The sequence below is a fragment of the Aegilops tauschii genome, chromosome 6, assembly GCF_002575655.3.
Source record: "Aegilops tauschii subsp. strangulata cultivar AL8/78 chromosome 6, Aet v6.0, whole genome shotgun sequence".
NCBI classification, from domain to species: domain Eukaryota; kingdom Viridiplantae; phylum Streptophyta; class Magnoliopsida; order Poales; family Poaceae; genus Aegilops; species Aegilops tauschii.
The window spans coordinates 265892621-265917817 of NC_053040.3; the positions used below are offsets into that span (position 1 = coordinate 265892621).

At 46.3% G+C, this 25197-nt stretch overlaps 1 protein-coding gene and 1 pseudogene across 5 annotated transcripts; both read right to left on the minus strand.

The window, feature by feature from the left end:
- Positions 1 to 11751: 11751 nt before the first annotated feature.
- LOC109741983 (calmodulin-binding protein 60 D) lies at positions 11752 to 18787 on the minus strand. Of its 5 annotated transcripts, none has more exons than XM_073501373.1 (9): positions 18587 to 18787; positions 18299 to 18478; positions 17337 to 17412; positions 17193 to 17251; positions 16571 to 17064; positions 16331 to 16491; positions 16051 to 16254; positions 15098 to 15323; positions 11752 to 12612 (listed from the first exon to the last, which is right to left on the minus strand). In XM_073501373.1, exons 2-9 carry the CDS (start codon positions 18424 to 18426, stop codon positions 12014 to 12016), a joined length of 1947 nt encoding a protein of 648 aa, XP_073357474.1. In that variant the 5' UTR covers positions 18427 to 18478; positions 18587 to 18787; the 3' UTR covers positions 11752 to 12013. The 5 variants fall into 5 exon arrangements, with proteins under 5 accessions (XP_073357474.1, XP_020156659.1, XP_073357476.1 ...); XM_020301070.4 differs by having other exon boundaries at positions 11752 to 12615; XM_073501375.1 differs by having other exon boundaries at positions 11752 to 13162.
- Positions 18788 to 18982: 195 nt separating this feature from the next.
- On the minus strand, positions 18983 to 19786 carry LOC109741979 (acetylglutamate kinase, chloroplastic-like; annotated as a pseudogene).
- Positions 19787 to 25197: the final 5411 nt, after the last annotated feature.

Below are 25197 nucleotides of genomic sequence, written 5' to 3' on the forward strand. Positions count from 1 at the left end.
TGTTGAAAGCAACGTCACACTCAAGAGACCAGACATACTTCACATGCTTCTGGAGGAGGTTGGAAAGAGGCTTTGCAATCTTAGAGAAATTCTCAACGAATCTTCGGCAATAGCTTGCAAGACCAAGAAAACTGCGAAGCTGCTTGACATTCTGAGGAGGTTCCCAATTCACAATTGCAGACACCTTCTCAGGATTAACAGCGATGCCCTTGGCAGAGATAATGTGACCAAGGTAAAGAACTTCATCAAGCCAAAACTCACATTTGGAAAACTTTGCATAGAATTGATACTCTCTGAGCTTGTCGAGCACCAATCGCAAATGTTTGGCATGATCCTTCTTATTCTTGGAGAAGACCAAGATATCATCGAGATACACCAGGACGAATTCATTGGTATAGGGGTTGAAGATGAAATTCATCATCCGAGAGAATGTTGGAGGAGCATTGACAAGGCCGAAAGACATGACAGTATATTCATAAGAACCAAAGCTTGTTCTGAATGCTGTCTTGGGAATATCTTCTTCACGAATGCGAATCTGATGATAACCCATACGAAGGTCAAGCTTGGAGAATACTTTAGCACCTTTGAGTTGCTCGAATAGCTCATTGATGTTGGGAAGTGGATACTTGTTCTTGATTGTCTTCTTGTTCAATGGACGGTAGTCGATACAAAGTCGGTCCGTGCCATCCTTCTTCTGGACAAAAAGAACACCACAACCCCACAGAGATGAACTCGGTCTGATCAAACCCAGACGCTCTTGTTCATCGAGCTGTTTCTTCAATTCCTTCAGCTCCTTGGGTCCAAGCTTGTATGGACGCTTGCAAACGGGTTCCGTGCCCGGCTCAAGATCGATAACGAACTCAACTGGCCGGTCAGGAGGCATACCCGGAAGCTCTTCTGGAAAGACATCTTGATACTCACAAACGACTGGAATTTGAGAGATGGCATTCAATTCGCCCTTCTCATTGAGAGAAAATAACCGAATGGTTTCATCACGAGCGGCATAGATGATGACATCCTCAGAAGAATGTGTCAATTGAATTTCCCTGGCAGCACAATCAAGTTGAGCCTTGTGCTTAGAAAGCCAGTCCATCCCGAGAATTAGATCAATATCCGAGTCACCAAGAACAATTGGAGAAGACAGGAATGTATAGTTCCCCAACTTGATGGAAACATCCGGAACCACCAAACTAGAACTCAAACGTTTACCCAGAGAAACGACATCCATGGGTTTACCCAGATGTGAACAAGTGAATTCATGCTTGGCAAAAAACGGTCTTGACATGAAACAAAGCGAAGCACCAGTATCAAAAAGGACTTTTGCAGGAATATCATTAACTGAGAGATTACCCATTATCACATCAGTAGATTCCTCCGCTTGAGCTGCATTCATCATGTTCACCTTTGCAGACTTGGGATTATGCTTGACCACTGCATTGCTGGAAGATCTGACAGGAGGAGGAGGCGGAAGGCGCCTTTGGTTGAAGCACTTGTTAGCATAGTGACCTTTCTGCTGACACTTGTTGCAAGTCACCTCTGAGAGTGGACGATGATAAGGAGCATTGGACTTTGGAGCTTGATTCTGAGACTTGTTCTGATAGCCAGAGTTGGAAGAGTGGGAAGATCCATGGCCACCTTTGCTCTTCTGCTGGTAAGGCTGACGAAACGGAGGAGGAGGAGGCAACCAGAACTTCTGTTGCTTAGCAGCCACTAGTGAGGAAGAAGAAGACTGAACTGCATCTCTGACTCTCTTCTTAGAAGCCTCACACTTGAGCTGAGCAGCCTCTTGCTTCAGTGCCATGTTATAGAATTGATCAAACTGAGTAGGCTCAACAAGAACGAGAGCTAACTGCAGATCTTCTCTAAAGCCACCTCTGAAGTGATAGATCATGCTCTTTTCATCAGGAACGTCTTGGTTAGCGAAGCGAGCAAGTTTCTGAAACTGGATGTTGTATTCATACACAGACATGTTGCCTTGCTTGAGATTGCGGAACTCTTCACGCTTGCTCTCAACAACACTTCGTGGAATGTGGTGCGCTTTGAAGTCCCGACAGAAATCAGTCCAAGTGATCACACGACCTCCTCTGGAATCTTTGTATTGTTGATACCAGTCAGCAGCTTGGTCCTTGAGCTAAAGAGAAGCGAACTTGACATAGTCCTCAGGCCTGACATTGCTACATTCAAAATGCTTGTTGATGTCCACGAGCCAATCATCGGCATCTGTGGCCTCGGCATAGTAGCTGAAAGACTTGGGATGATTTGCGAGAAACTGGTTGAGAGTAGCGAAGTGAGGCTGATTGTTGCCTTGACTTCGATTTCCTTGATTGCCTTGCCCTTGGGTGCGTTCTTGCAAGAGTTGCAGAATCATCTGAGCATTGGCGTTGGTGGCTGCCATGATAGCTTGCCATGCCTCCGGAGGCGGAGGTGGTGGTGGAGGGTTCGCCTGACTCCCTTCATTGCGTTCAGGATTCTGACGCGTTGGCGGAGCCATCCTGAAGAGGGTGACATCCGTTAGCATCTTGATAGACAAATAGTCAAGTTGAATCAACGAATAGAAATTGCAACATATATTCTTCACAATAAACATTCGAACGAGGATGAACGAATGAATTTTATAGTAAATCATCACACTTCCATTAGTTGAGAAGCCACTTAGAAAAAAAAAATTGGAAACAACATTTAACTTCAAAGCAAGTCGAATACCACAATTCAAAACAAAACAAAGTATTGGCTTGCAGAATAAGCCGGAACAAACATATGATAGAGATTCCGTCCGAAGTTTTCGTGGTGGGGCCCACACGGGCTCGATCGTACAGCACCATCATGTACAAGGCAGTGCACATGACATACGAAGCGTCCCCGAGTCGGCATAGCCAAGGACTCTTTAAGACACTACGAGACCACTGTAAAACCAACCGTGGAAAGGCGGACCACTAGACGTCGAACCCCAATCTCATATCATGCGTCTGTCGGAAAGATATCCTAGGAGCTACTTGAATTCCCACTTATAAACTCCCGAAACTTTCTGGTTATGCAATCTGGTGTTGGGGATACATGGGACACAAAATATATCACCCAAACTAGCAATCCCTAGATCCAGCTGTATCCATCCGTCAACACATAACCAAGAAACCTTCGGAAATCGTTTACCTCAACCTTCGAAAAGCATCCGTTATACGAGTTATGGCAATACTCCCGAACTCCCACCCCAGTACTGGGTGGCGTCGAGGTGATCTCACCAACAACTGCATAAAAGAGATTTCGATGTCGGCGAAACTCAGGTATTCCAGAACTGCAACGATAAAATTGTGACGACAACACCCCGGAGCTCAACTCCCCGGGACACTGCCACAACCCCTAAATGTCAGGAGGCACCAAGAACAATGTTCTCGTCACAAAACCATCGGAACGATTCTAAGATACCCGCGTGATCCTAAAAAAAATTAGTGAAATTTGAGAAGAGAAGAGTCAAAACTTCTACGTCAGGAGACCTCACCAGAGCAACGAAGGGACTGAGGAGTAAAAAGAATCCTACTCTCCGATATATATAATCCTAAGACTCAAAACATTTTTGTTCTAGACTCAACAACGCCAGCGATTCGATCAAGCAGGGGGCTCCTAAGTCAGGGATGGCTCTGATTACCAACTTGTAACGCCCACGATGCGGCTATATCTCCCACGTGTCGAGGCACGACTTAGAGGCATAACCGCATTGTGGTATTGTCGCAAGAAGGGTTATCTTCACACAATCCCATGTAATGAACAAGAATGGGATAACGAGAGTTGGCTTACAATCGCCACTTCACACAATACATAAATATAATCCATACATCATCCAAAATACACACATAGACCGACTACGGTCAAATCCAAAAGAAAATAAGATAACCCCAAATGCTAGATCCCCGATCGTCCCAACTGGGCTCCACTACTGATCATCAGGAAAAGAAACATAGTAACGACCACGTTCCTCATCGAACTCCCACTTAAGGTCGATTGCGTCATCTGCACTGGCATCGTCGGCACCTGCAACTGTTTTGGTAGAATCTGTGAGTCACGGGGACTCAGCAATCTCACACCCGCGAGATCAAGACTATTTAAGCTTATAGGAAAGGATGGTGTAATGAGATGGAGCTGCAGCAGGCACTAAGCATATATGGTGGCTAACATACGCAAATGAGAGCGGGAAGAGAAACAGCGGAACGGTCGTCAACTAGTAATGACCAAGAAGTGATCCTGAACTCCTACTTACGTCAAACATAACCCGGAAACCGTGATCACTTCCCGGACTCCGCCGAGAAGAGACCATCACGGCTACACACACAGTTGATGTATTTTAATTAAGTCAAGTGACAAGTTCTCTACAACCGGACATTAACAAATTCCCATCTGCCTCATAACCGCGGGCACGGCTTTCGAAAGATAAATACCCTGCAGGGGTGTCCCAACTTAGCCCATTATAAGCTCTCACGGTCAACGAAGGATAAACCTTCTCCCGGAAAGACCCGATCAGTCTCGGAATCCCGGTTTACAAGACATTTCGACAATGGTAAAACAAGACCAGAAAAGCCGCCCGAATGTGCCGACAAATCCCGATAGGAGCTGCACATATCTCGTTCTCAGGGCACATCGGATAAGTCAAGCTACGAGTAAAACCAGTCCTTGAGTTTCCCCGTGGTGGCCCCGCAGGCTGCTCGGTTCGGACCAACACTCGAAGGAGCACTGGCCCGGGGGGTTAAAATAAAGATGACCCTCGGGCTCGCGAAAACCCAAGGGAAAAGGCTTAGGTGGCAAATAGTAAAACCAAGGTTGGGCCTTGCTGGAGGAGTTTTATTCAAGGCGAACTGTCAAGGGGGTCCCATAAATCACCTAACCGCGTAAGGAACGCAAACTCAAGGAACATAATACCGGTAAGACGGAAACTAGGGCGGCAAGAGTGGAACAAAACACCAGGCATAGGGCCGAGCCTTCCACCCTTTACCAAAGATATAGATGCATTAATTAAATAAGAGATATTGTGATATCCCAAAATATCCATGTTCCAACATGGAACCAACTTCAACTTCACCTGCAACTAGCAACGCTATAAGAAGGGCTGAGCAAAAGTGGTAACTTAGCCAAACAACGCTTTGCTAGGAAAGGATGGTTAGGGGCTGACATGGCAATATGGGAGGCATGATATAGCAAGTGGTAGGTAGCGCAGCATGGCAATAGAGTGAACAACTAGCAAAGCAAAGATAGAAGTGATTTCGAGGGTATGGTCATCTTGCCTGCAAGGTTCTCAGAGTTGTCGAAAGCTTGATCCTCGTAAGCGTACTCAACGGGTTCCTCGTTCACGAACTCGTCTCCCGGCTCTACCCAAAACAAGGACACAAGCAACGGAACCACAATCAATCACGGGGAATGCACAAGCAACATGATGCAATACATGAATGATATACAAGAAATGATATGCGATGCATATGCGTGCTCCGGAATAAAAATGATGAACAAGGCAGTAACTTGGCAAACCAAGCATGACACTGGAAAGATGAGATGATTTCGGTCGAAATCGATATAAAGATCACCGGAAACGGATGCACGGTTTGCAAATGGCAAGCAAAACAAGAATGACACGAATCTGTGATTAACAGCATGATAGCACTTAAAATGCAACAAGTAAAAATGCTACAGCGCCCCAACATAGCAACAAAGCATATGGCAGTAATTTACAAGAGATGCTTGACAAAAGATGAACACTGAGCTACGGCTAGATCACACCACAGCAGGTTCAAACAAGCATGGCAAAAGTGCAAAAGATAACAGGTTCACAGACTTGGTGAAAATTACTAGCACTCTTGCACCAGAGATTTGGGCATCAATATGGACTCAAATGAACATGGTGCAATGGAACAAAATGAAGAGCATCTCGAGACGAACATTTCGATATATTACACGCGCGAAACGGAGCTATATGCAGAGAGTTATGATGCGATGAATAGAGGCATGCAATGTAAAATCTTTAAGACAGTAATTTTCGGGAGAGGGAGAAAGTCAACCTTCGGGTTTGACTGGATCAGGATCGGGCCGGGGCGTCGGCGCGAGCTCGCCGGAGCTGGTGCTTGCGGTGAGGGAGGAGGGAGAGGGCGGCGCTCAGGGCCGGCGCCGGCGCGGGACGGCGGAGGAGAGGAGGAGGCCGACGGGCGCGGGGGAGGACGGCGAGGCGCGGCGGCACGCCGGCGGGCTCGGGCGGCTCTGGCGCGGTCGGGGCAGAACGGCGGCGGCGGCGCGGCGACGGAGGGAGGAGGCGCGGCGGGAGCGGGCGACGCGCGGCGGGAGGCGACGCCGTGGGCCGCGGGGGCCGGAGGCGGGCTCCCCAAGGCCGCGGCGTACGGGCGGCGGTGGGCTGCCACATGGCAAGCGCCGGTTGGCTGCGTCTGGTTCGTCCGGCGCCGGGCGGACACGTCCGGCGGCGCGGAGGGAGCGGGGCTAGGGTTAGGGTGGTTTTTGCCCGAGATTTCGTAGGGAGAGGTGTATTTATAGGTAGAGGGAGCTAGGAGACTCCAAATGGAGTGCGGTTTTCGCCCACACGATCATGATCGAACGACCTAGAGCATGGAAGAGGCTTAGAGGGGTTTTGGGCTGTTTAGAGAGGGGTTTTTCTGCAACACACAAAAGGACTTTGCGGTTACCCGGTTAACCATTGGAGTACCAAACGACCTCCAAATGGAACAAAACTTGACCGGTGGTCTACCGGTGGTATACCAAGGCCACTTGACAAGCCTCAGTCCATTCCGAGAACGTTCAACATCCGCTCACGAAAAGAAAACAAGAGGGGTGCGCCGGAGGAGGTGGGAGTGCCGGATTGCAAAACGGACAACGGGGAAAATGCTCGGATGCATGAGACGAACACGTATGCAAATGCAATGCACATGATGACATGATATGAGATGCATGATGAAAACAAAATGCAAAACGAAAGACAAAACCCGACCACGGAGGGAATATCATAACACATAGCCGAAAATGGCAAGAGTTGGAGTTACAAATATGGAAAGTTACATCAGGGGTGTTACATTGTAGCTTGCTACGACTTGGGTTCATACGTTGATGACCGACACGTTCGTTGCTGGGTCATGTATGCCTGTCCCTGTAAGTTAGTGCCACTTTGGATTCACGACTAGTCATGTCGGCCCGGGTTCTCTATCATATGGATGCTAGCGACACTATTATATACGTGAGCCAAAAGGCGCAAACGGTCCCGGGCCAGGTAAGGTGGCACCCGTGGGAATACCGTGCGTGAGGCCGCAAAGTGCTATGATGTGTTACATGCTAGATCGGTGTGACTTAGGATCGGGGTCCTGACAAAGAAGATGAACGGAAGAGGGGCGAAGAAAAAGGCAAATCTTTTCGAAAATCGTTTTAGAAGTGGGGGAGAGGAAAACGAGAGGCAAATGGCGAATAATGTAATGCAAGAGATGAGAGTTTATGATGGGTACTTGGTATGTCTTGACTTGGCATAGATCTCCCCGGCAACGGTGCCAAAAATTCTTCCTGCTACTTCTTAAGCTTGCGTTGGTTTTCCCCTTGAAGAGGAAAGGGTGGTGCAGCAAAGTAGGGATAAGTATTTCCCTCAGTTAGAGAACCAAGGTATCAATCCAGTAGGAGACAACGCACAAATCACCAATACCTTCACAAACAATCAAACAACTTGCACAACGCGATAAAGGGGTTGTCAATCCCTTCATGGTTACTTGCAAAAGTGAGATCTGATAGAGATAGATGAAACTAAACAAACAATAAAGTAAATATTTTTGGGCTTTTTGGTTTATAGATCGGAAAGTAAAAGATTGCAAAATAGTAGATCGAAAACTTATATGATGGAAAATAGACCCGGGGGCCATAGGTTTCACTAGAGGCTTCTCTCAAGATAGCAAATAATACGGTGGGTGAACAAATTACTGTCGAGCAATTGATAGAAAAAGCGCAAAGTTATGACGATATCTAAGGCAATGATTATGAAATATAGGCATCACGTCCGTGTCAAGTAGACCGAAATGATTCTGCATCTACTACTATTACTCCACACATCGACCGACTCCTGCCTGCATCTAGAGTATTAAGTTCATGCAGAACAGAGTAACACATTAAGTAAGATGACATGATGTAGAGGAATAAACTCAAGCAATATGATGTAAACCCCATCTTTTTATCCTCGATGGCAACAATACAATATGTGCCTTGCTGCCCCTACTGTCACTGGGAAAAGACATCGCAAGATTGAACCCAAAGCTAAGCACTTCTCCCATTGCAAGAAAACCAATCTAGTTGGCCAAACCAAACCGATAATTCGAAGAGAATTACAAAGATATCAAATCATGCATAAAAGAATTCAGAGAAGATTCAAATAATATTCATAGATAAGCTGATCATAAATCCACAATTCATGGGACCTCAACAAGCACACCGCAAAAGAAGATTACATCGGACAGATCTCCAAGAACATCGAGGAGAACATGGTATTGAGAATCAAAGAGAGAGAAGAAGCCATCTAGCTACTAGCTATGGACCCGTAGGTCTGAGGTAAAATACTCACGCTTCATCGAAAGGGCAATAGAGTTGATGTAGAAGCCCTCCATGATCGAATCCCCCTTCGGCAGGATGCCGGAAAAGGCCCCAAGATGGGATCTCATGGGAACAGAAAGTTGCGACGGTGGAAAAGTGTTTTCGTGGATACTTCTGGTGGTTTGGGAATATATGTGAATATATAGGACGAAGAATTAGGTCAGGGGGTGTTGGAGTAGGCCACAAGGCAGGGGGCGCACCCACCCCCCTAGGGCATGCCCCTGTGGCTTGTCGTCTACTCCAAGGTCTCCTGACTTGGAGTCCAAGTCCAACAGGTGTCTTCTCGTCCAAGAAAAATCATTGCGAAGGTTTTATTCCGTTTGGACTCCGTTTGGTATTCCTTTTTTGCGAAACTCAAAAACAAGGAAAAACGAAAACTGACACTGGGCTCTAGGTTAATAGGTTAGTCCCAAAAATAATATAAAATAGCATATCAATGCATATTAAACATCCAAAACAGATAATATAATAGCATGGAACATAAAAAGGTATAGATACGTTGGAGACTTATCACTATAATAGTAGAATTGGTACCGGGTTTTGTTTTCTCACACCTACAAGTAAAGGGCTTATGGAGGAGCTTGGCTAGTAAGTGGCACAAATAATTCAAGAAAATGTTAGTCAAGATGTCAAAAAAGTTGAAAATGCACAAATCGCAAGTAAGACAAATAGATCAAACCCAAGGATATCACTAGGAACACACACGGAAGATACATGGGATCCGCACAACCAAGGAATGAGCTCTAAGAGGTGGAACCACGGAAATGCTCTTGTTGTACGGATACGAGAGAGACGCTAGCTCGTTGCTCTAATGGGCTCGATATGCTAGTGCACCAACCTAAGAGAGAAACGGGCCCTCAACTATCCCAAGTATGCTTATATATGTATGAACCGAGATGATGGACTAGGTAAAGTGGCTCAATGCTATTGCTACAAGCTCTTGCTTCTCTTTTTATTTTGCTTATAAGCTCTTTTTTTACTATGCCACAATGCTTGATATGTGAAACGGAATGCGAGATAACAAGTAGGATATGCACGGGAGAGACGTAGCACTAAAGGTGCACTAAAAGTGTGGCCCAACAATTCTCAACTTGCTAGTTTCGATGGGTAAGTGACGCAAAAGAGGCTCGAGGCTATCAAGGTAATGGCAAGGGTAATACAAAGGTGTCGTCAAGGTTACCATCCTTGCTTACGGTTGGTATGAAGATGGAGTTGTTGAAGTCGAAGTGGAGTCCGAGCCAATGACGAGTGGCGGTGATGATGAAGTCAAGTTGTGCCCAAGTAGCCGAAACACCTTAGGACACGTGTAACCGCAACCCAATAGCTCAAACACCAACGAGAAGTATTACGGAAGACAAATGGTGGTGATGGAATGGCAAAAAGAAGCAAAACAGGAAGTGGCCGAACAGTTCTTTAAGGCCCTTGCGCACGGGGTAAGTGAGTCCCGTGTGAACGGGGTCCCGATGGCCCGTGCGCACGGGGTGTTCTGTAACGGAAGAACACCTTCGGATCCGTGGGGTTTTTGCAAAATCTGGCCAAAATCAACGGTAAGATGGGTGGAGGATGGTGGGAAGGGGAAGATCCACTTGTCAAACACTGCATTCGTGGGTCAAATCAACCAAATCTCACAAGATCTAACAAATTGCAAGAAAAATTTGGGGGCTATTTTTTGTGGGGATTTTCGAATTAGCACAAAAAACAACAAAATCAAGCTAGAATATGGGGGGTAGGGACTCCAAGATGTGAATCAACCTTGCTCATAATACCAAGATGTTGTAGGGTGAAACCCTAAGAGGGATCTTTTTACACTTGGAGGGGGGAAAAGGAATGAACACCAAGAACACAAAGAGGAATTCACTCCAACAAAACCCAATTACACATCCACTAGAATAGCAAACACATAGATCAACAAGCATACAAGAACAATCCAAGGAAACAAGCACAAAGATAAGGTTCTTCCCACTCCTAAGGAGGTGAGGTCTTGATGATAGTCTTCTCCAAAGAGGAGGTCTTGAAATCCACTTGGGATCCTCTCCTAAGAGGTCTTGATCTCCAAGAGGAGTGGTACAAGGAGCAAAGCCCTATCAATATCTCACATATATTTTGCTGACCCTAAACATGACCCTAGGTACGGAATTTATAGGTAGGTGGGCGGGGGGCGAAGTGGAGACCCAACAGCAGCTCACAGCCGTTCATCCTGAAGGGTCGTGCGCACGAGGGTCCTGTGTGCACGGTACACGGCCGTGCGCACGGGGTGCTGCAGCATCAGCTCCCTGGGTAGCCCGTGCGCACGGGGTCTTGGGGCCCGTGGGCACGGGGTTGCCTGGGAGGTGCAGTCTTGCTCCTCTTGGCTTCCTTCTTCTTCCTCGATGCCTTGGGGTGCTTCTCCTCCTCCTTTGGGGCGTCCCGCAGCTGCTTGGTGGCGTTGGTCTTCATACCTAATGACACATAGCATGTTTTGGTGAGGTAGCAATCAAGTCCCATTCATGTCCATATTTTTCTCAAGTAAGAGTGAGTTCACCTCGGTTTCAATTGCGCGTGCTCGAGTTCTTGTCATGGGTCCATGTGGTGCATTATTCATAGTCAGTTTGTGAATGAACATGTGGTGAAAAGAATGTTTCCATGTCCATATGCCCCTTTTCTTATTATTTGTATTAAGGTGAGGTGCATTATATCTCTTCATTCGTTGATAGTGTTTCACGTTGCACGGCGTGCATAGTACAGTGAATCAATAAAACAACACATAAACCACATCCAGAGGATGAATGGCGTATGAAAAGAGAAGACGATGAATGACAAGTTCAACAAGAAAGAGCAGCTAGAGGGGTGCATGAAGATACTAGTGTTTATGTTGTGGCTCACTTCATGAGGAGTAAAATGAGCATCGTTAAACTCATTCATTTGTTGGCCCGGGGCCATGCATGGGCAGTCAATTAGTCTATGGTAAATTTGGCTGTCATCGTGTCTTACATAACAAAACATGCAATTCAAAAGGAAAAACATAAGAAAACATGTGTAGATGACAAGATCCAACGCAACATTTACATGTGGCTATCTATAACACAGTGCATTGTAAAAAGATGGCTATCTTGTTTTTCTTAACCAAAGGAGATACTACAATTCTATTTTACGTGAAAACAATAGGAATACTTTAATGCCTTTTCTGAGATCTGCAACAAATAAATGTACACAGTTTAGGTAAAAGGGTCTTATCAACATCACGCTAAACAAACAAATGCATAGACAATGGTGAAACTATACAGAAAAAGAAAAACATAAGCTAAACAGGAGTTCGTCCATGATTAAGAACTCATGACCTGAATGTCTTTCCATGGTGCATTGCTGAGCCCATGCGTTACGGATCCTTAAACAATTACACGGACAGCATTTAAGAACTTAAGACATGTTGCTAGTCATCATCTAGCTCAACAAGCTGAGCTCTTCGCTCGGCCGCTTTCTTCCTGACGAAGATGCCCCACCTCATAGCTGCCTTGATTTTAAGCCAACCCACAACGGCTTTCCCAGGTGGCCGAGTGCGGTCATCCTCAAAGTTCAAGTTCGGGGAAGGTGACTGCATGTAGGGTGGAAAAGTGAAGCCATCATCATTCATGTTGGTAGATGCTCCACCCATGTTCAAAATTCGCAGCATCTGTTGCATTTCGTCATTCTCGAGTATCTCATGGCTCCTCAACCTGATCTCCTCCATCAAGTAGTCATCAACCGCACGGTTCTCTTGCGGCTGTGACCATTGATCGAAAGGGTTCAGGTCTGCAGGTTGCATGGACTGACCAACTGCTGAGAATTCAAAACTCTGTTGCTGCTGCTGTGCAGGTTCCAATGCCAAAATATTGGAGCCTCCAGAAGTTTGAGTCTGAAGGGAGGGCCCACTGAACTGGCTTTCAGGTGACAGTGCACTCCTCTCATATTGCATGGTAATGTTTGCAGCGTTATTCTGAGGACTGGTGTTTCTTGCTGCCAGATTTCCATTATATGTGCCTCTTACTCCAGCTGCTGGACAGAGAACACGAATTCAGCAATCTCAGTATATCAACACTGCATAGTAAATTACAAATATCATGTGGCCCACACATCTATACCAGAAGCAGCAGTCAGTTTCTTTATGCATCATATATAAGGGCATCCATGATGTGGAAATGAAAGTCAACTTTAGGAATTTTTACACATTGTCAGGTCGACCTTAGGAAGAAACATGTTGAGGCAGCTCCCTAACTGTATAACCCGTGCACAAGCAAATCGAAAATAGTTCTTTCTCTCTTCTCTGTCTGCAGTGTGAAGATTGGACAGCAGTTTTTTCTCTTGCCACAGGGTCATGGATGCGCCATCGCTGGGAAGACAGCCACCATCAACATCTGAGCGCTGAAGCAAGAGGATGGGACACGGTGGAGACCAGAACCGAAGCAAGCATGGCAAGAAGATGATGAGTAGCACTTGAACGCAAGCCGCCGCCGCGCGGACGGACGACCACGACCAACAAGGTGAAGGAGCCTAGCGCACGATGCCCAGGCCAAGCGGTACATGCAGTCGGTCCTGGGCAGAGCTGGAGAGAAGAGCAGAGAGTAAAGAAATATCCATGGCCGCAAGGCCAGATCTGGTGGATGCCAGTTTCAAGGCTTCTCAGATCACAAACAGCGAATGGCACATGCGGCACTAAGATTCCACGTTGAAAAAAAAAAGAGGATTTAGGGAACTTATTGCCGGCGCGTATGAAGGAACGGACGAAGGTAAAAAATGTTCAACGGTTGAGGAAGGAAACTAGCAAAACTCGCAAGTGGCTCCATCTTAAGGGCTAGTTGCCCATAAGCATGGTGAAGGTTTAATTTGGAGTCAAATAAACTGGTGGTCCATGAAGTTGCACTGGATGGTCACTTTGGTGCTACAACTTGAAAGATACACCGACCGAGTGCCTAAACTTACAATGCAGTGCATTTTCCGCCTAGACTACGTGTCCGCGCCATGTACGCCATGTACTGGTTTTCTAGAGCGACGCAATGGGTTGACGTTCCCAATGTTCCACGTGCAGGCCTCATGTCCAGCCTGCTGGCCATGCTGGCCTCCTACGCATCCGTGGCACTCCCAGCTGCCATCCGCTTCTTAGCATCCACCTTTCTAGGCGATAGGCGGGGGCCACATGGTACGCAGGCCACCATCGACCAGATCATCCTGGACTGCACCCGTCGCACTCGAGCCGCACTGCCCGCTGCTCTGCTTTGTGCACAGCTGCAGTGCGTCGCCGGCACCGATGATCCTAGAGTGCCTTGAGTTAGCGTTCGGCGCGTCGGTGGTGGGCCGGATCAAGGAGCTGATCAAGGAATGGCGAGAAGACCTCGCCCAAGGGGTGCTGTTGAAGACGTTCTACGCTTCTAGTCCACGCACATGCTCACCGGAGGGTCACCGTTGTTGTTCTAGCCCACGCGTCGATGCCAGAGCCTCGCGCAATGAGGCACACAAAACTAGCATTGATTTCCCACCCGATACCACACACGCCGTGCCCCACACTGTCCATGCACACCGTTGTTGGCCCCACCCTCATACCATGCCCACCACTCCCCATCTTCCTTGTCTCGTCGGCGAATGGCACAGCCAGGTGCCATAGTCATTTCCGAGCCAGAGCGGTGTGCACAACATGCATCAACTGGTCTATAACGTCGCCATCTTCATGGGTGTGCTAGTGTCATCTCTCAAGGCCAATACTAAGTATAAAATTCAATGTATCTCCATACTAACATGCAGCATTGTCTCGTGTATTGGCTGACTCGTGCATGTGGCACATGAGGTCCTGTGTTTGATGCCCCGACGTGCTCCTTTTTCCGTTCCTATTTCTTTCCCATGTGCTGACAAGCAGGGCCCGTATGCCATAGTGAGAGAGATAGAGATTTATTTCTCTCGTATGTTGACAAACAGGGCCCACTCGTGCCACATAGGCAGAGTTGATGGCTATGGATAGATTAAGCACCGTATTGTCACGTTTAGTCATGTTTCGGTGCTCAATCGGTGTATTTTTTTAAGTTGTGGCACCAAAGTGACCATCTAGTGCAACTTCATGTACCACCAGTGTATTTGACTCTTTAATTTGCTATAGCACATGGTGTGGGACCCATCTTATGGCATCCTTACGAATTAAGCATTTGAGACACCCTAAATGAGTCAAAATTGAAGTGCTGACAAAGTGACAAGGTAGTTACAGCAGTTTGCAGCCACGACGCAAATGTGGCATTAACACCATTTTATCTACAGTTACCAATGTCACAATTTTAGTGATCTGAATATACCTACTTGAAAAGGCATCTGTTGTGCTTTACTATGTGCTACATCACATTATGACTTATATACTACTACCTGAGCAGACTATCATGACAATGAATAACTGAAGAAAGAAATCATTTAAAACAATGAATAATCCTATAGAAATAACAATGGTGGACAACTAATATTCATAAGATACATCAGGGTTGTTTGATCGAGGTCTTATTACCTTCACTTGGAGTGCCTGTTGATTGGCCAGCTTTTCCTGGCAGTAACTGTTTTTGTGCATTGACGAAACCATACAAAGCAGGGTTACTTGTTGAAGCTGATGCGGTATCACTTCTGGTCGTGACAGATTTCTTTTTCTGCTTGAAGCCAAGAAGTGCCTTACCATCATATTCTACAGCATGCATCCAATCCTCATATGCTTTCTTTACCAACGTGTCAGCATAGACCTGGATTTAAGTTGAGCATATTTGTGTTTCAGTAGAATATCTGTGTTTAAATATAATGACTTGAGTGAAGAATTATTTCATGAGGGAAAAGAAATTTAGCTAAGATGGTAGAGAATGCAGATTAAAGAATCAAAACTGCTACAGTTCATATGCACATAGCACAAATAACTTCAACTCATACAGCACCCAAATATCAGCAGTTACTTTGATTTAGTTATAGTTGACAACTTAACATGGACAACGCAAAATGTTTAGAGCTAACAAACTCTCTTGAAATTGAAGTTTCATTTTACTTTTTCTGTTGAAATGAGAATGGTTATAATTTGGCTGCACCAGGATACCAGTATAATCATGCAAATATGAACTACTAGTGATGGGAGTTTAAAGAACTCTAAATTGACAGAACCTCTTCCAAATTATATAATGCATTCTACTGGTCTATTTGGTATCCATTGAATGTGTGGTACTGAAATTTAGCTAGAGAAATCTGTGTATTTATGTGTATTGCTGGAAGGGCCTGGATGTGCGGTGAACATGTTGAACACGCGCCAGTCTGAGTGATACACTGGTATCGTACAGCAGAACACAAGTTTGCAGTCTCATGTAACAACTTGCTCCGCTATACCAAATCTAAGCCTTACAACACCAATGAATTTTACAAATATTTAACAGGCCCAGACATGTAACTGGACTTATTATTCGATAACACATAAATAAATATGCAAACCTTCTGGTTGTCCGTGAGATTTTCAGCTGAAATGAACTGATCATCAGCAATCAAGCCAGTGAACTCATATATGTTATTGAATATTGCACCGACATTTCTTGAATCATTCACATAATATATATAATGCTTTCCACCTAAAACACAAGTCTTTGCATGCTCAACAAGACTTTCCCACATCTTATTTGACATGCCACTGCCAAGAATCTACAGAGACAAGAGCGTAAGAACATAAACCAAACTCCATAAATTACAGTCTGATAACAGGCATTATAGAACTTACACTTCGCAACCTCTGTTGATCCCTAACAAGAAGCCGAAGAAAATCTTCAACTGTATAGATTCCGCTTCCATTTAACTTCTTGTGGAATGCACCATCCTTGCCAACCTTTTCTAATCTCCAAACATCATCCTTCAAAGCAGGAGGGTAGTGTTTTTTGTACACTGCAAAATACAATATCAGCCTACTCAATGCTTGAAACTTTTAACAGTATGAGCAAATTAACAATGTATGGACACATACATTCCCCTCTATGATCCTTAACAGTAAAAGCTTCGGTCTTCGCCTCCCGAACACGAATACCTTCAGAAAAATCAGAGGCAACCCTGAGCCCAAGTCTGAATTTCCTGCTTCTTATCCAGCTGGAGTTGTCAGTGAAGATAAGCTCCCCTATGGTTCCAACACCTTCTTTAAGAGTCACCTGAAGGTCACCAGTCAAGAGAGGTCTTTTCCCTTCGCGCTCCTTGACAATATGGCCTTCAAACTCCTCTTCTGTCCAACCCTCATCTTCCTCTTTATTGAAGTCACCCTCAAGCACAAGAACATCCAGCTTTGCACATGATTCAGGTCCCGAAGTGACAACACAACCAGTGTTGGTATCCAGCAGCACAACATGTATAGCTGCCCCCTGCTCGCCTTCTACTTTTCCACCAGTAAAGAGTGGGAGAGACAACCTGCTTCTAAATTGAAGCTGAAGATTTGTCCCATCAGGGCCTTCTATTCTTTTGGGAGAGGATCTGTTTTCACTATGTATTAGTATCGTATCTCACCAGTGTGGCTAAACCACATCTGCAGAAAATCTGAAAATCCCAGATAAAGCCATCCCATGAGTGCCACCACGTTAAACAAGTTTATGATCTTGTACCTTCCTTCAACTCTAGCAGGACCCAACTTGGCCAAAGCACGCTCTACCTCTTCGCTTACCTATTCGCAGAATATAGAAGAACAGAATGATCAACATGCTCCATCAAATAAGTCAATAGACCGTACAATAAGTGCTTCTACTCACAACTCTTCGAAGAATAGGCTCCAGCGATGAACAAAGCTTCTGCAGACTGTCGACTTTTAGTGCTTCCACAATGACACTACAATATGTGTCCTTTGTTTAGTAACCAAAATTTCAGAATGTTGCAGACAAGTAGAATCACCGTTGTATTCAATTTGAAATGTGCAGACACCACAACTGTAGCGTATTGACTAATTCTTTCAAATAGGTATTCTTAAAAACTATTAGCATCATTTGACAGTCAGATCATCATTGTATTCAATACATTATCAGTGTTAAAAGCAGTACCGACACTGCGTGTAATCGACCCTATCTAAACCAAATAATTCAAAGCTACATACTGAACTCTCTTGGCACTGTAAAGATTTTTTTTTTTCTATAACCTGTCAAGAGTTCTAAAATATGTTATACCTGTTGCTGGTGATTAAACATATGGAACTTTCTGGTGCATCAATGCGGTATAAAAATGTGCCATCATATATCATAGAAAAGGAGTCAGGCAGAGCTGAGCAGGATGCGCAGATTTGTACTGTCAGCTGGTGCTCTGACACGGAACTGAGCAGCACTCATTGGAGTACCAACTGAGTACCACCAAGCACAAAAACAGCTATGCGCCACAGTACATTTTGGACTAAAATTAAATTATCATCTGGAGTCACTTCCTTTAGCTTATAATTTAAAGAAGTAGTAAATGTGTTATGCTCAGAGAATCATCTTGGGTCCAAGTTCCAATCCTACGCTTGCCTAACTGATTCAACTAAAACAAGGATTAGGTAAGCTGTAGCACCCCTATTCCAGCCGGTAGGAAGCTTAACAACAACATTACGAATCACTCAACCGAATGGAGGTAAGTGGAGGATCTAAATTTCTTCCTAATTAAAGCAGCCGACAGCCTAAACCCCAAACCCAAACTTGTCCCACAAACCCTGGAAATTTGGTACTACCAGGCAGAAAGAAACACGAACCTTGCAAGGGCGGGCACGCGGGGCCGTTTGGCCGCATGGTCGTCGTCGCCGCCGCCGCCAGTGCCGTTGGTGGGGTCGAGCACACGCTTCGAGCCCGACCGCTGCAGGCCCCGCCCAGACCGCTGCATCACGCCAAAACTCTAGCCCTAGCGTCCTCCTCTGCCGCCGCCACCGTCAGATCTGCACCGGCCGCCACCACGAATCCAGGTCAAAAAATAATAATTCCGTGGAGAAAACAAAAATCAAAAATAAAAGCAGCGACCAGAACCCAATCGAAGCGCGCGATACCGTATCGGTGCGGCCGGCGGGAAACTCAGGTGGATCGAGAGGGCCGGGCGCGAGATCTGCGCTATTAGTGTGGGGGTGAGTGAGCGCCGCGCGGCGCCTGCTCGTTTTGTTTGTGCTCGCTCTCTACCGCCTGCCTTGTCTTTACGACTTTTATACTAGGGGACGCTAGGCGCCGGCCGACCGGTCACAGCTTCGGGCCGGTCTCCTCCGAGCTCGTATGTCAAGCTGCAAGTGGGGGTGGGACTAAGTGGGATTAGCCGTCCCATCCCACTTAAATTGTTTTAATGGGCTCCCATTGGACAAGACAAAAAATTAGATGGGCTAGCCCTATTAGCCCATTGGAGTCCCACTTAATCCCGTCGCCAATGGCAGTGATCAGCAACAGCTTTTCGTCTTCTAAAAAGAAAGCAACAGCTTCTGGGCGCCAATGGAAGCCGCGATCTCCACAGCATCAGTTTCAGCGTTGATGTTGTAGGCCTACCCAGTCTCGTCGGCGGCCACGGTGATGATGACTGGGATGTGGCCGGACGCGATGATCGGGTGGAGCACGGAGAGGTGTACATGCGTCACCTCGCCGACGAACCCGAGGGCTGCGGCGTCGGGGGAGGGGCGCGCGGTGAGGAGGCGTGCGTCCTTGCCACAGAGGCCTCGCTAGTGCTGAGGGAGACGAGCTGCTTTTGTTGATGTTGACCTTGCTGACCAGCACCATCTTGCGGAACTGTGGCTCGACGCCGATGTGCTGCAACCAGGAGTTGATCTCCGGACCGCCGCCGTGCACGAGCACGGGCGCATGCCGACGCAGGAGAGGAGGACAAGGTTGCGGATCATGGACGCCTGCAGCTCCGGCGACTTCATGGCCGCGCCGTCGTACTTCACCAACACCGTCTTGCTCTTGAACCGCTGGATGAAGGCGAGGGCCTCCGGCAGGACGTCCGCGCAGTTCAGCACCACGGCCGCGGGATGGGAGGCGGACGCACGCCGCGCTGGCGCAGCGCCAGGGAGGAGGCCGAGACGCAATGTAGCTGTTGTTTTGAATACAATGTCCTGCGTTTGTATTTTTTAGTGTGATCCCACTTCCACCCGCTTAATCCATGTGGGCTAACCCAATATTTCCCACCAATTCATAGTGGGATCAGGTGGACTGAGGTGGGATGCCCACGGGCAGTCCCACTTGCAGCCTGACTCGTATGTTTTCAGCATCTACACTATCTTTTGGCCGATTCTTCAAGAATCGAACCTCCACCAAGGCTTTTTCATATGATAGCCGGCTGTTTGTTAAGGCCAATGTTGATGGAGCAAATGAGTTGTCCTCCTTGTTAGACTCTTACTGCAATGCTTCGGGTCAGAGAGTCAACCTCTCAAAATCATCGGGTTTTTTTCAGCAAAGGGTGCCCAAACAATCTCAGAACCGAAGTGAAACATGCACTTAATAGAACTAATGAGTCTCTTTCAGAAAGATATTTGGGAATGCCATCTGATGTGGGCAACAGCAAAAATGGTGCTTTCAAGTTTCTGAAGGACAGAGTTTGGAACAAAGTCAAAGGTTGGCTTGAAAAAATTCTTTCTGTGGGAGGGAAAGAAGTCCTAATCAAATCAGTGGCACGGGTTGTTTCGGTATACTCAATGTCATGCTTCAAACTTCCCCGAGGGCTCTGCGAGCACTTGAACTCTCTCATAAGGAAATTTTGGTGGGGCAGTAAGGATGGTAAGAGGAAGCCGTGTTGGGTTTCTTGGAGTACTATGACTAGGCCTAAGCAGTGCGGGGGCCTTGGTTTTCGTGACATTGAACTGTTCAACCTTGCTCTTCTAGCAAGACAGGCTTGGCGTATTTTGACGGATCCAAATACCCTAAGTGCAAGGATTCTAAAGGCCAAATATTTCCCCACGGGAGAATTCCTTCATGTCGAACTTGGATCTTCTCCATCTCAGGTGTGGAGAGCCATACTTGATGGGAGGGACACACTGTCACAAGGCCTCATATGCCGGATCGGTGACGCACAGACTACGGAAATATGGCACCATAACTGGCTCCCGCGTGCTCATAATATGAGGCCGATTACGAGCAGGGTTCCCAACCCACCGTAGCTAGTTGGAGAATTGATACAGCCGGATGCTTCCTGCGACCGACAAACTGTTATGCAAGTCTTTTTACCTACTGATGCAGCGGCTATCTTCTCAATTCCCCTATGCACAAGACGTATTGATGATTTCTGGTCTTGGGCTCATGAGAAGAACGGAGTTTTCTCAGTTCGATCGGCGTATCGCATGCTTGTTACTACAAAACACAGCCGAGAAGCTTGGTTAGAGGGGCGTTCGGATTCCTCCAACTCTGAAGGTGAACAGAAGTCGTGGTCCAAGCTATGGAAGGTAGATGTGCCTTCAAAGGTCAAATTTTTTCTCTGGAGACTAGCTCAACAGTCGATCCCAACGGCGGATGTGCTACATCACCGAAACATGTCGACTGTCGACAGTTGCGGGCTATGTGGAGCTACAGATTCCTGGCAACACTCTCTTCTACATTGCCACGCTGCTCGTTCGGTTTGGGCATTGCAAGCGCTGGAGATCTTTCAGGTTTTATCTGAAACGACCGAACCAGATGCAAAACGGTGGATCTTCTCCCTCCTCGACACGCTTCCCTCGGCGGAGTTTACTCAAGTATTGGTTACTCTCTGGGCTATTTGGTTCTCTCAACGCCAAGCCTTAGATGAGCACATTTTTCAGAGTCCGATGTCAACCCACCAATTCATCATGAAGTACATCCGTGAACTCAATGACTGTAAGCCAGTTGAGGTGAAGCACAATCCAGTTACCCGATCCAGCGTGAGGAAGCCTAGGTGGATAAGGCCACTGGAGAACTTTGCAAATATCCGGGTCGACGGGGCTGTAAATAGAGCAAATGATGAAAGCTCCTTCAGTGCAGTTTGCAGGGACGGAGACGGCAATCACTTGGGCTCGTCAGTGATCAGATGCGTCGGCCTCACCGATCCTGCTACGCTCGAGGCATTAGCTTGTCGGGAGGCTCTTGCACTTGCCCAAGATCTATCTATCTCATGTTATAGTTGCCTCAGACTGCAAGGGTGTGGTGCAGGATATCAAGCTTGGCATTGGTGGGATGTATGCAACCATTGTGAGGGAGATGAGAGAGACGATGGAGCTTTTCCAACAATGTACTGTCATCTTTGAAGGACGGGAAACCAATCAAGAGGCACATAGCCTCGCTAAGCATGCTTTTGGTCTGGACCCGGGGCACCATGTGTGGCCAATAAACCCCCCCAGATTTGAATTGTATCCCTATGAACATTATTCAATAAAGTGAAGTGTGTTTAGTCTAAAAAAACAAGCTTCTCTCGTAATCTTGAACTTATATACTTTTATGTCAATTTTGGATGTTTAGATCCTAACTACTCTACTTGCTAGGATTGTAAAATTATATGGGTTTAAGAGCATCTCCAGCCGCTTCATCTCCCAGGTGCTAGAAAAAGCGCCGCTTGGGGGTGAACCGGCGATATTTTCGACGTGGGGGCGATCGGGTTCCCAGGCGCCGCCCCCAGACGCCTTTTTTGTAAACATATTTTGAAAGACATTCGGCCAGAATTCGACAAACACGACATAGATTCGGCGATATTTAGGCGTTTCACAGTTTTTTTACATATAGAAAACATAAAATCTACTAATAAAAAGAAAATAAAGGGCTGCTGCCGCGCCTACAGGTCGAAGAATTTGCTGAACGCGGCGTAGTCACCGTCGTCGTCCTCCTTCTTCTTCTTCACACGGCTGTCCCTGCTGGACCCCTGCCCGAGGTCGCCCTGGAGGACTGGTTTGGCCGGCAACGGCGCGTCGTCGTCGCTGTCCTCGAGCACGATGACGCCTCCCTCGTCGCGTCCACAGCGGCGCGCGGCGATCTCCTCTAGGGCGCGGTGCTGGCGCTCCATCTCCAGCCAGGCCCAATCCTCCCGCGCCCACTTCATGGCGGCCTCGTCGTCGAGCGCGTCATCGTGCTCACTCTTCACGGTGATGTCTACTACTCAATGTTCTTCTTGTAGACGTTGTTGGGCCTCCAAGTGCAGAGGTTTGTAGGACAACAACAATTTTCCCTCAAGTGGATGACCTCAGGTTTATCAATCCATGGGAGGACGTAGGATGAAGATGGTCTCTCTCAAACAACCCTGCAACCAAATAACAAAGAGTCTCTTGTGTCCCCAACACACCCAATACAATGGTAAATTGTATAGGTGCACTAGTTCGGCGAAGAGATGGTGATACAAGTGCAGTATGGATAGTAGATATAGGTTTTTGTAATCTGGAAATATAAAAACAGCAAGGTAACTAGTAACAAAAGTGAGCGAAAACGGTGTTGCAATGCTTGGAAACAAGGCCTATGGTTCATACTTTCACTAGTGAAAGTTCTCTCAACATTGATAACATAATTAGATCATATAACAATCCCTCAACGTGCAACAAAGAGTCACTCCAAAGTCACTATAGCGGAGAATAAACGAAGAGATTATTGTAGGGTACAAAACCACCTCAAAGTTATTCTTTCTGATCGATCTATTAGGCTATTCCTATAAGTGTCACAAACACCCCTAGAGTTCGTACTAAAATAACACCTTAAGACACACATCAACCAAAACCCTAATGTCACCTAGATACTCCAATGTCACCACAAGTATCCGCGGGTTTGATTATACAATATGCATCACACAATCCCAGATTCATCTATTCAAACCAACACAAAGAACTTCAAAGAGTGCCCCAAAAGTTTCTACCGGAGAGTCAAGACGAAAACGTGTGCCAACCCCTATGCATAAGTTCACAAGGTCACAGACCCGCAAGTTGATCACCAAAACATACATCAAGTTGATCACATGAATATCCCATTGTCACCACAGATAAGCACATGCAAGATATACATCAAGTGTTCTCAAATCCTTAAAGACTCAATCCGATAAGATAACTTCAAAGGGAAAATTCAATCCATTACAAGAAGGTAGAGGGGGAGAAACATCATAAGATCCAACTATAATAGCAAAGCTCGTGATACATCAAGATTGTGCCAAATCAAGAACACGAAGAGAGAGAGAGAGAGAGAGAGAGAGATCAAACACATAGATACTGGTACATACCCTCAGCCCCGAGGGTGAACTACCCCTCCTCGTCATGGAGAGCGCCGGGATGATGAAGATGGCCGCCGGTGATGATTTCCCCCTCCGACAGGGTGCCGGAACAGGGTCCCGATTGGTTTTTGGTGGCTTGCGACAGCGGAACTCTCGATTTAAGTTTCTTTTCGGGGATTTTTGTATTTATAGGAATTTTTGGCGTTGGTTTCGCGTCAGGGGGGTCCACGAGGAGCCCACAAGGACGGAGGGCGCGCCCTCCACCCTTGTGGAGGCCTCGTGGCTCTTCTGGCCCAACTCTTTTGCTTCAGGGGCTTCTTCTGGTCCTTAAAAAATCACCGTAAATTTTCAGCTCATTTGGACTCCGTTTGATATTCCTTTTCTGCGAAACTCAAAAACAAGGAAAAAACAGAAACTGGCACTGGGCTCTAGGTTAATACGTTAGTCCCAAAAATCATATAAAATAGCATATAAATGCATATAAAACATTCAAGATAGATAATATAATAGCATGGAACAATAAAAATTATAGATACGTTGGAGACGTATCAAGCATCCCCAAGCTTAATTTTTGCTCGTCCTCGAGTAGGTAAATGATAAAAATAGAATTTTTGATGTGGAATGCTATCAAGTGCACAAGTTTGATCAATGATAATTTCAATCACTTTTTCTAGCATCATTATATATCATAACAATAGCTCATATCATAAAGCTTCTCATGATCAAGTAACAAGCTATTCACATGTTAAAGCATAGACCATAAACTTTCTTGAAAACTAACAAACTATGTTCTCAGTCATCAAACAATTGCAATTCATCTTATTTTCAGGAAGGGTCTATGTAAGAGCTTTGATTTAGCAAATCCCACATACTCAACTATCATATACTCTTCCATGATTGCTACCACTCAAAGCATATTTTTAGAACAAAATAACATCCATTGAACACAGAGAAAGATAGGGGCTTAATGTTTAGCCTCCCAACTTACTTATCATATAGATAATTGTCAACAATAATAATTCATCACTACTAGGAAAATGCTTATACACAGTAGCTTAGTAGTAGCGCTGTAAAATAGTAACCGCTGCTGGTAGTTAGCAGTAGCGCTTTTCCTGGCAGGCGCTACTAGTAACTCTATAGTAGTACTATAGAGTTACTACTATGTGGGACCATACGAGGCCACCGACGATAGCTGGAGTTGTAGCGCTGTACATACTCTAGTAGTAGCACTTTATTTTACTACGCCGCTACTGCTAATGGGGCCCACTTAGTAGTAGCGCTTTTTCTGGAAAGCGCTACTACTAGGTACCGTAGCAGCAGCGCGTTTTGGTAAGCAGCGCTACTGCTGGTTGCGGCTGGTGCCAGCTTTTCACCCCCTCCCCTCCTCTCCCCCACTTTGCCCTCTCTCCCCCTCATTTCCCCTCTCCACTCTCCACCGTTGTTGCTCTTCTTCTCTCTTCCTCCTACCTCTCTTCTCTCCTCATTAATGTCCCC